General features: G+C 35.1%; 1 protein-coding gene across 3 annotated transcripts in view; it reads left to right on the top strand.

Annotated features, from left to right (window-relative positions):
* LOC140153462 (alpha-(1,6)-fucosyltransferase-like) overlaps positions 1-10,273 on the top strand; it is a 160,041-nt gene extending 149,768 nt beyond the window's left edge. For all 3 annotated transcript variants that reach the window (XM_072176219.1, XM_072176221.1, XM_072176220.1), the window contains 3 exons: positions 4,831-5,016; positions 7,052-7,202; positions 9,206-10,273. In XM_072176219.1, the coding sequence (XP_072032320.1) occupies positions 4,831-5,016; positions 7,052-7,202; positions 9,206-9,547 (679 nt within the window). In that variant the 3' untranslated portion in view covers positions 9,548-10,273. The remainder of the gene's footprint in view (positions 1-4,830; positions 5,017-7,051; positions 7,203-9,205) is intronic.
* The last annotated feature ends 1,586 nt before the right edge of the window (positions 10,274-11,859 follow it).

Genomic DNA, 11,859 nt, shown 5'->3' on the forward strand with positions numbered 1-11,859 from the left:
AGAAAGACATGCTTCATATTCAGAATGCAATTCGATAGGTCTGAGGTGCTCTCATGTCCCACAAAAAATACTGTCGAAACGCAATAAACGCTCATTTTAGATCCCTTAAAGACATGTCAGTTTCATTTGTCAAACCTAAGATCACATGCAGTAAATAACATGATGCAGATCATTCAGTCGGCATATCTGATGATAAATTAGCCCTGCTGCCATGCTTCGATATTTCAAATGAGGCATTTTGGTACGCAATGATCAAAATGTCATTAGGAATCATTTCATGTTGCAAATCTTGGTAATAATCGGTGACGTTTCATTGGCAATTACCTGAACATAAATTTTTCATATGGTGAAATCCAGCAAGGCAATGTGAAATGTGTTCTCAAACAAAATCATTCGCAATATTTATTGTAATCAAATGTATCCAATGCATTTTCAAACTTACAATATTCTAATTTTTTTTCCCACACACACCCACACAAAGGTCACACCCTTGGAAATTTGTGTAATAAGAAGTATTTACACAATTGTTTATGTGACCAATTGTTCCTTAGCAATTTGCAAAATTGCTAAGGTCTGTTTCTGTCAAGTTCTTTCTTTCTTTCTTTCTTTCTTTCTGTCAATCTTATAATGAGCCACCGTAGCCATATGCTTTGAGCCATGTTGACCATATTTGGTCATTAGGACCATTGGGTGGGGGGACAAGTGAAACATGATCAACTTCAGGTCAAAGGTCATCCACTTCCGGTCAATGGCCAAAAACGTGATTTCACTAAAAATGCTACTTCTTCTACAAATTACAAAGCACGATGATGGCACTTGGGTACATGCATCAGCTATACCCAGTGTCTAAAAGTTATTGTCCAGAATTGGGGTCAAAGGTCATTAAGGGGATACTTCAGGTATATGACCAAATACCCTAAAATGCTGCTGCTATTATACATGTATATAGTACAACAATGTTACTTGGTCATCAGGTCCAATAGCTGGTGGCACAAATGTCACATGACCAACTCAAGGTCAAAGGTCATGGAAAGGTCAATATGGCCAAAAATGATATTTCCTGTTATTTTTACTAAAACTGCTACTCCTTACACAAATTACACAGCAAGATGACATCACTTGACACATGCATTAGCCTTGAGGTTAAAGGTCATACGAAGGTCATTATGGCTGATATGATTTTCTGTTCTGTTACTAAAATGCTAAGTCATTCCACAAATTATAATATAGCATGACATTACTTGCATACATCCATTGGGGTCAAAGGTCATTGGGTCAAAGGTCATTGGGGTTAAAGGTCATGTAGGTATTACTTCGGTATGTAGCAAAATACCTTAGGAAGTCGTGACTATAATAGCGCATGATCAAAGTTGCACAGAACTATTTACATGAACATGAATATTGAATAATTTTTGGTTTATATCAAAATGATTTCACATACTGTAATACTATGGAAATTAATTATAATTAATGATTATAATAATACTACAAATATCTGTTTATACATGTATATTCCAATGAATCCTTGAATTATACCAATATACTGGACCTTTTGAACTCGTGATATGCTATAGGTGAGCTAACGAATTAACCTTGGTCTTTAGTCAAATTCCAAAGTACTATAGTGCATTTAAAAAAACACCTCTCAGTAAAATCAGAATAATATACTACTGCTTACATGCATGCGTGTTATTTAGCTGGGCTAATTAGCTATAGGCCTAGTTAATTAGCTATTGCTAAGGTCGCGTATATGTGTATGCGCAATTAGCTCTAGTTTTAATTCTATTTTAAGATGTGCACTTGCAGCTGCGTAGCTAGGAATTTTTCCAGGGGGGAATAGACCATTTTGCCAGGCTTATTGATAGTAATCGTATGGTATTGCATATCATATGGATTCCCCATCTCTCTGCCCCTCCTCTCCCTCTCTCTCTCTCCTCTCTTTTTTCCTCTTTCTCCCTCCTTTTTCCTCTTTTTTCCTTGCGAATAGGCAATTTTTGCCCCCCCGGAAGCTACGCCACTGTGCACTTGAACTATCAGAGATAGCAATGCAAGATTTGACACACACATATTTATAGCATTAAAAGTATCCATATTGAAGACAGTAATGCAATAACAGATAGGTTGACGGGTCTTTCACAAATGGTGGCGTGGAGTGATATTCAAATCCATATGCATCGTATGAATACTATATGAATAAACGTTGAATTCTGCAACCAATGCACTTTAATTTTGCTCTTGATTTTAAATGAATTGTGTTCATCATAATTCCTTATTACCAATACCCTCATTATTTTGTGACTATCAAGAAGAATGTCCAGTACAAACACTTGTATTAATTGTGCATCACAAGTGTTACTGTGTTAGTGATATTTTGTTATCACTGTGTCTTCTTCGCACACTTCTTGGTATTTCCAAATGCACATAATTAGCACAATACCAAAGATGTTGATAGTGATGAAAAATCGGACTTTAAAACAAAATTTGGAAATTCTCTACCAGTGCAGTACAATTTCGTAATTAAGAATTATGGAACTCATGAAATTTCCTGTACTGGGATGAACTTGCCATGCCATTGCTACATTGAAGACAAGCAATGTCACCCCAATGATTGGAAAGACAGGTAATCCTATTAAATGAGTGTGTTTCTTATTAGCACCCGGTCTCTGGAAGTACGTATGTTTAATTAATCGTACACCAGAGACGAAAGTGCTGGTTGTGCAACGCTTTTAAGCCCATACATACAAAAATATATGTTGGGTTCAGTCTATGACTATATTGATGCCTTTGTTTCCTGATTTTGCATTATTGATTCTTGGAAAGTACAAGTGAATATTAATTGAACTCAGTCATGTTAAGTCGGATGCCCTTTCTGGATTCCGTCAAGTGTTCTTGGTGGAGTATCATCACATATCCATCAATTAAATGGACTTAAAATATCACATATTGATTTATGTTGTCAATATTTGTGTATGCACTTTCATCGTACATCATTGGAATTGACTGTATTGATTGACTAATGAAAATATGAAATGTGCATGTTGCACTTTTGCTAATTGCAAACAATGTGTTAATTTAACCTAGATAAAAACTGGTGTATTGGGCTATTCCAGAAATTAATGGCACCCCCACCCCCTAAAGAAGACATGTAAGTTTATACCATAAATTTTTGGGAATTCCCAGACCAAAATTGTATCCAAAAAAATGGGAATTTCCATTTTGACAATAAAATGATTAAAAAATTGGGAATTCCCAATGTCCCTAAAGAAGACAGGCAATTTTTTGCTAAAATTTTTGGGAATTCCCAAGCCTAAAATAAAAAGGTGTCTTTTTCTTGGGAATTCCCATGTCTTTTTTAGGGTTGTGAAAATAATGGGGGGAATTCTCAGAGCAAAAAATGGTGAAAAATTTTGGAAATCACATGTCTTCTTTAGGGGGTGCCTTTAATTATTTCTGGAATAGCCCATTTCAAAATGGATGAACAGCTGTCTGAAATATGTGTGTTAATATCAGTAGCTAATTGTTTTATTGCCTGAATGAGTGAATCCATTAGAAATACACGCCCCTTGTGTGGAACATTATAAGGTCATGTCTTGCATAGGGGTTATATGCATTTCAACTTATGGTATAACTCTGGCCAAACCGCAAATACTGTTTAGGCCAGTGGTTCATCACATTATACCTTTGCAACAGACACAATTTGGTTAACTCTACAGATCTTTTTCCTGGCCCCATCATTACTGTCTGACCATTTCTCAAGGCAAACATCATTTTGATGCTATCTTCAGTAGATAACCATTCATAGCCAGTGATCTGATAGTACAAGAGACACATGGATGATTTGCTTGGTTATGACTGTGTTAGGTGATTAGCCTCAGAATCAGAACATGGCTTAATTATCTTTCCATATTTTCAGCAAGTATTATTAGAGCATTTATTGAGCTTAGGTATGTTTATGGCATACAGGGTGTTTCAAACTTTCATATTAGCTCTTATCATACCACTAAGGGAAACATCAAAGAACACCGCTAACCTGATATAATTTCGTATCTAGTCAGTGAGTGCGTATTTTACGCTTTATATCTAGTCAGTGAGAGCGTATTTCGCAAGCCCCGACGCTGGCGTGTCGGCGAGGTACGCGTATAAAGGCGATTCAGCGTAAACCGGGCGCGTAAAATGCACACAATCTGTAATACGCGGAACAGTCATATATTTTTTGTAATGTTTTTCCTATTTAGCAGCAATTAAAATGTTTAAAAATGTAATTATTTCAATATTTAGAATGACTTAGTGGTATGATTGAAAGGCAATATTATTAGTTATTAGGTTCAGCGTCGGTTAGAATGGCTCAGTGTCATACTGGGTTCAGCCTTGGCTTCACCCAGTATGACACTTCGCGCACGATAATTTTGCACTATACCGACGCTGAACCTAATAACTAATAATATTGCCTTTCAATTACTAAATTTATGGAGCATTATTTTATTTTTAGTTTGAAATAATTTCTGCTGTTGCTATTTTTAATTCTCGGACAAAAATATATGTGCCAAGCATTGTGTCAGATGTGTGTGCATACAGTACTTTACATAATTTCAACCTTAGCGAAGACAGCCTATTAACAAAACATTGGGTAGTGTGGTTGGTTTATATATTTTTTTCAAATAATGCATAGATTACATCGTCATGTTTGTGGAATGCTTGTGGATGTACTCTTTGCTTTCACATTGTACATGTCGTGTCCGAGAATTTTTAAATTATACCAATAGTAGTCATTTATTCTTATTGTATATCTTTAATATTATTTCCATTGCTTATTTTGTTTGTTGTGTACAGTGTTCATGTAAGAAGAACCGATAAAGTTGGAACAGAAGCCGCTTTCCATGGTATAGAAGAATACATGTCACATGTAGAAGAATATTTTCAAAGATATGCGATGCATGCTGATCCAGGAAAAGATCTAGTTAAAAGAGTTTTTCTAGCAACAGATGATCCAGGGTTATTACCAGAAGCCCAGAAAAAGTAAGTATTTAATAAGTTTGTTTGTTTGTTTGTTTAAATCGCCGCTCCATGCGGAGACACACCTGGGTCCTGATGTGACCAGGCTCAAACAAAAAAGCCTTATATAAGCATATGCTGGCCTATGTGGAAAGAAAAGAGAGAAACAGATTTGAAGATGGAGATCAAGGAAAAGATGGCCAATCCCAACAATCAAGTGAACAGTTTTACTGTCAGCCTCTGGGTCAAGGGAAAGGAAACCTCTAAATCCAGTCTCAACTGCCACTGAGGCTTATTCCAAATTGTTTATCAAAATCTGCACATTTTTGATTTGTGATTTATATAATTATGTAATCACTGGTGTAATCATGCAAGTACCCCCCAAATCCACTAAAGGTCCAATTTTTGGAGTATCAATGTTAAAAATTTGTCTACAATGTCACAATTTTAAAAACTTTCACACAAAAAAATCAAATCACTATTATTGTAAAATTGTTTTAAAAAGTCAATATTAAATTTTTTGGGGCAGTGGTACCAAGAAGTTTTATATTACCCATCCCTGGAACAAATTGGGGGTTGATGTGACTGTCTAAGGAAAGAAAATACACCACTTCATCCGTGATAACATTAGGATCAAATAATGGACCTCACATTCTTATTATTGTATTTAACTAAAAGTACCCTTCTCCTAATTGAAACCCCTGCACACTATTTCAATGATTGAGACATTTGCAATTTTTTTTTTCAATTATTTTCTCTCAAAACATGCTAATTATGTGTAGAGCAAGTGAGTGTTGATCTGTCACGCTGTATTGAGCCTGTTACAAAAGCAGGTGGGAATTGCCTTGAAGGAAGAATATCCCAAATGTGTCGCTTTTGAAATGCTCTTTTTCCATTTAATTTGGTATAACTTGAAGGAATACAATCGCATTGTACTGAATGAGGTGTCAAAATATGCAGAACAAAATTATCCATCTATTGATTACTTTATTTGATAATTTAGGTTTGATGTCTTCAAGATATTGTTTTTATTCAGGGGGTACTACACCCCTGCCCCAATTTGTGCCTATTTTTGCATTTTTCTTACAAAATATAGCGCATTGGGGATAAGTAAGATATGTATATTATTAGGGGCAAGGACTACAACTACTGCACTGTAAATTTTATTTCAGCACAGACAACAGTTGTGGGGTTACAGTCAAAAATGAGGTAAAACCAATAGAGGTTATCCACTTTACTCATGCGTGACTTCTAACAAAAGGCGCTGGTTCCCGTAGTATTCCTCATTCAAACTAATTCAATGCACGACCTCAGAGTTACCTGCAAGACTTTGGCGGGCTATTTTGAAATAGTCATGGTTGCACATGCAGGTACTTCTTTTGAAAGTCCTAAACAAGGTATAGGAGTCGCTGGTAGGATATGCAGCTTATAGAACACGGATAACCTCTATATTTGATCAATAAATCAATAACTACTTGCTTTGAGTTGCTGAGTTTTCAGTACAGTAATTGTAGTCCTTGCTCCTATAATATACATATCTTACTTGTCACCAATGTGCTATAATTTTTGAGAAAATTGCAAAAATAGGCACAAAATTGGCCAGGGAGTAGTACCCCTTAATGAACTTTTGTGTGCAGTATATGTATATGCTACCAAACACTTGTTAAGTGACTTTACAGAGATACTTCACGTTAGATTTTTAAACAATCTCATATAACTTCATGAAATAGGTTAATACCCGTTGAAATATGTTAAATTAATAGGGTAATAACCGATACAATGTCAGAAATATTTCATCGACAATGAATTCCTGATGGAATTCTAGGTCTTAACTTTCAACATCATGGCAAATGGGATTACATTTCTAGGTTTATGATGAACTAATACATGAAATAACCTCTTTTCTCAATACTGCAATGCCCCAGAATATTTTTACGAATTCAAAGAGCATATTATGTTAATTCACACAGAGTAGTGTTTCATTGTTCTCTATCATTTGTAATATGCTATACATCATATAACAATCACTCATTAACATTATTTTCTTTCTGCTTTTCAGATATCCGGAGTATACCTTTGTGAGTGATAATGATATATCTAAATCAGCGGGATTATCAAGTCGATACTCAGAGAGCTCACTACGAGGCATTATATTAGACATTCATTTTCTATCCCTTAGTGACTATCTAGTGTGTACATTTTCTTCACAGGTAAGAGCCTTAATGGGCTGTTCTAGTTTAAATCCATACCCCCCTGTGGAAGACATGACCTTAATCTTCCACAGGGAGTGTGAATTTCAAATGGAGTCACCCATTCAGTGTTGTCTGCTTCAAAATGGGCTATTCCAGTTGAAATCCATACACCCCCCTATGGAAGACATGACCTTAATCTTCCACACAAGGAGTGTGAATTTCAAATGGAGTTACCCATTCAGTGTCGTCTGCTCCAAAATGGGCTATTCTAGTTTCAATCCATACCCCCCCCCCCCTGTGGAAGACATGACCTTAATCTCCCACACTGGGAGTGTGAATTTCAAATGAGGTTACCTGCATGAGTAACTCCATTTGAAATCTACACCTGCCCTGTGAGAGATGAACGTCACGTGTACATGGGGGTATGGATTTAAACTGGAATAACCCATTAGTAATAGGTTATGGAATTAGGTGTGGAATAAATTGGGTACATTTTAACATTGATAGTGAATTGATAAATTTTGCATTTTCAAAATGAAGAGTGATTCTTAGGTTTTAGAGAACATATAGGCTCTTGGTATTTATCATGAATTCAAGGGTTATGAAAGAGAATATGAAAAATACCCTATACTGATTGCAAGATGAACATTAAATAGTATGATGAATATGGTTGTGTAATATCATGATGTTAAGATTTATTCTAAATTGTTGATGAGTCCAGTAATACAAATTATATCTGTGATCTGTGATTCTCCAAAACATCCATTACCGTAAAAACTCGATAGTTAGCATATGTGCTTACTATCGAGCACTTTTAAAAATTGCAAACATGAAGTGCCCCATCCATAAAGGTGTAAAGGGTTATGAGCAAATAATTGATACACATAGTTATATACAAACAAGTAAACCTGCAAATATGTGTCTCAACCCCATTAGCTTAGTTGGACTTTGTTTCTTGTTTTTAAAAGCGCTCGATAGTAAGCACATATGCTAACTATCAAGTTTTTACGGTACATTCACTATAAGATTGAAAATGACTCATCAGATGTCACCTCATTTTAATGTTCAACCAACTGCAGTTTTCTTATAAATGCAAGTTATTAAAATGGCCATAGAACTAACACCTTCCTGTTGCATCACAAAATATGGTCTTGAAATTCTTGAATTTATCAGCAAAAATATGTCATAACTATTTTTCTCCATATTAATTTGACCTATATTTCACTACAATTAGAAATGTTTCTTAATTGAAGAATTAAAGAGAAAGATTCTCTCCCTCCAAGAAAAATAAATTGAGAAAATGGCAGCACCTTACACACAATACATCAGTGTAAATTACCATCCTTGTAACAATGTGCTCAATTTTCAATTGGGAAGTATCATGTTTCATATATAAAATATGATTCCATTAAGTAGGTTGGGGTGGGGTATTAATAGTGAAATAATAGATTTTGAGTTTTATCAAAGAGCAGTATTCAATCCTATTTGTGTTTATTGTTTTCATTAGGGAACAAACCAAAAGATCAATGACGTCCTATAAACGTAACTAGTTTCGTCAACTGCCAGAAACGTAATAATGAAATGTTGAAAATTTTAACATAATAATTATGACACATTCTTCAGACCGATGTTTTTGTACATACGTAATCGTGTATTTTTACCCCCTCCCCCTAAACGAAAACGTTTATAAGACGTCATCGATCTTTTGGTTTGTTCCTTTATCCCATAAATAATATTTTGATGAATATATGGAAACTGGGATTTACATCAAATAAAATAAATGATGGAAATTGAACTTGCTTGGCAAGCACTTGTACTTGTCAGGCAAGATCAATAATTTCCATTGTTTTTTATTTGATGTATTATTGATGCATATTAAAATATGCTTGATCACAACAGTGCAAATATCAGAAGTGTTCTTGGTTGAGATCAATATTTGAAGATTCATATTTGAATTCAATTCAACAGTTTCTAAATTACATCAAATTTATTAATTTAATTTTGTTTTTATATTTCCACAGGTTTGCAGAGTAGCATATGAAATAATGCAAACACACCACCCTGATGCAGCAGCATACTACCATTCATTAGATGATGTATTTTACTATGGTGGACAAAACGAGCATCAACAAATAGCTATATATGAGCACAAGCCACGCTCATCTAATGAGATAGAACTCAAGCCTGGTGATGTAATAGGAGTAGCCGGTAATCACTGGGACGGCTGGTCAAAAGGGACTAATCACCGGCTAAAACCGAGAAAAGCCGGCTTATATCCATCTTATAAAGTTGTAGAAAAAGTAGATATATCTAAAATGCCAACATATCCAGGGGCGGATGACTTCACGATACCATCCTCATAGTATCGGCCTATATTTGTAGGTGTAGATAAACTTCTTTTTTTAAATGTTTTATGGGAAACTTTTTAAATGGGGAAAAATGAATTTGTATTATAAAAAAGAATATATATTGATATATGTGTTAATTGCTATGTGATACAAGACCCTGGTTGCAATTGTCATGTTAAGAATTACTTTATACTGTTTCATGCATCTAGCAAGAAGTAGGCTTTGGCCATTTTTATGTGAAATATCTTTTTAAAAAGTAAAATATGTATGTATCAGTCAGCCCATGTCAAGTCCAATGTAGGTGTTTCATTCTAGTCCCAGTAATGTAATTGAATCATGATTGATGTGAAAACAAACATGTGCCTTTTTGCATGCAAGTAACGTTGTACAAATAGTTACACTATTGGCCTAACAAAACTAATTAAGCTGTGTTACAGCGGTACATTTAGGTTAATATTTATACAACTTTGGGTGTATAGATAACAATTATTTATCCTACATTATTTTCTCAATCTTTCATTGGTTTTACATGTGAATAACCCCAGGGGGGTACTCAAGTTTGGTTTTGGTAGGGACGTGCCACTGAGAATTTGAAAGTGGACCCATAAATATACCAATTTTTCAAGAAATTTGGACCCATTGATATACCAAAAGTCAAAATTTTCGGCTGAATTTAACTCAAATTGTCTTAGTTTTTACAAATTTTCCCAAAATTTTGGGAAAATTTTGACAATTTTGGCTAGATTAAGAAAAAATTGGGCTATTTTCGGAAAAAATCGAGAAAATTTTGAAAAAAGGACCCTTTCCTATAACAAAATAGGCTTTGAAAAAGGGGTCATTGATATACCAAAAGGCTGAAAATGCTATATCCATATTTATGCACGTCCCAGTATGGTCATTTGTACCCCGGGTGAATAACTTGACCTGTTTCATACATACCACTCTACTTGTCCAAATCAACAAAACAGTCTGAAACAGGTGTCTAGCTTGGGCAAAGAGAAGATATCACACACTTCCCACAATGCATTTCTTCCATTTCAGTAATCTGCACTGATCCGCTATCAAGTGCATCATGGGTCGGTGGTGACAAAAGGTACCTCATTGAACAGGACACATCCAGAGCATGCAAATTTTGTTTATTTATTTCATGACAATTGACCCATGTTTAGCCAGTCTATTCTCAATATGAAAACAAAGAAATAGGAATGTAATTTGATGAAATAAGGTGACCTATGTTGAAAAGAATTCCGTGAAGGGTGAGATATCATTTCTGGCTCAGGGGGCTCTCATTTGTGTCTCACCTAGCCAACAGCATACGTAGTCAAGTTTGAACTTGTTGGTTTGTCAGATTTGAACCACATTATATTATATACGGATTGATTGTGCCCCATATTTAAGAACACTTAGACATCTATTGGGAATGGGACCATTGAAAGATGTCAGTAAACATCACCTTGTTGCATAGCATGTGTGACACTTGGGTATTGTGTTACTTCCATTGCTTTTTGAAGAAATACAGCAAAGACATGTTAATGGTGGCTGTCCATTAACTAAGAAGTGTTTGTTCTTTAGTAACAAAACAATATTGAATGATTGCTGAGATTATGAAAATAAAAAATATGGTTTTGGAGATATCTGCAGTAAAGGAATCGCAAGCATTATTTACAAGTGTATTTGATGTGCACAAAGGGCCCGACAAAGGGAGTCAGAATGCATAATGACTGCTGTTAATGCCCAAGTAAAACAAAGTTTCTGATCCCATAATAACAGGAGGGGGGTATTTTTCTGACCACCAAAATTATTGTTATGCAACAAATAAAAATTGTCTGTCATTTTGTTATCATCTGATTTAACAAAATTCAGGTGAAGAGTGTATTTCTAAAAGCATGAAGCCATCCAACACCCATCCTTTGTTATATTCCTTTTGTATTTCCACAGAATGAAGCACGGCATCTTTATTTCATCCAGGCCCGTACGCAGGATTTCATTTGGGGGTGCTGATTTTGAAAAAGTGGACCTTTTTCCAAGGGAGGGGGGCAATTTTGTGAAAAGTGGACAAAATTTGGACCTTTTTTGTCCAAAAAAGCGTAAAAACCTGATTTTTTTTCTCGCTACGCTTGCAAATTTTGAAATTTTGGGACTTTTTGTATACTTTTCGCACCCCACTGCGTACAGGCCTGATTTCATCCCAAATTAGAAGAATGAAAAACTTGAGGTTCATATAGTGACATATAGTAACAGAACTTATTCTTTCCCTAATGAATAATTTGAAGCAGTATACTTGCAACCAGGGTCTTGTAATTTAACTTTTCGTTAAATCCCGAAAG

This window comes from Amphiura filiformis, chromosome 5, assembly GCF_039555335.1.
Source record: "Amphiura filiformis chromosome 5, Afil_fr2py, whole genome shotgun sequence".
Lineage (NCBI taxonomy): Eukaryota > Metazoa > Echinodermata > Ophiuroidea > Amphilepidida > Amphiuridae > Amphiura > Amphiura filiformis.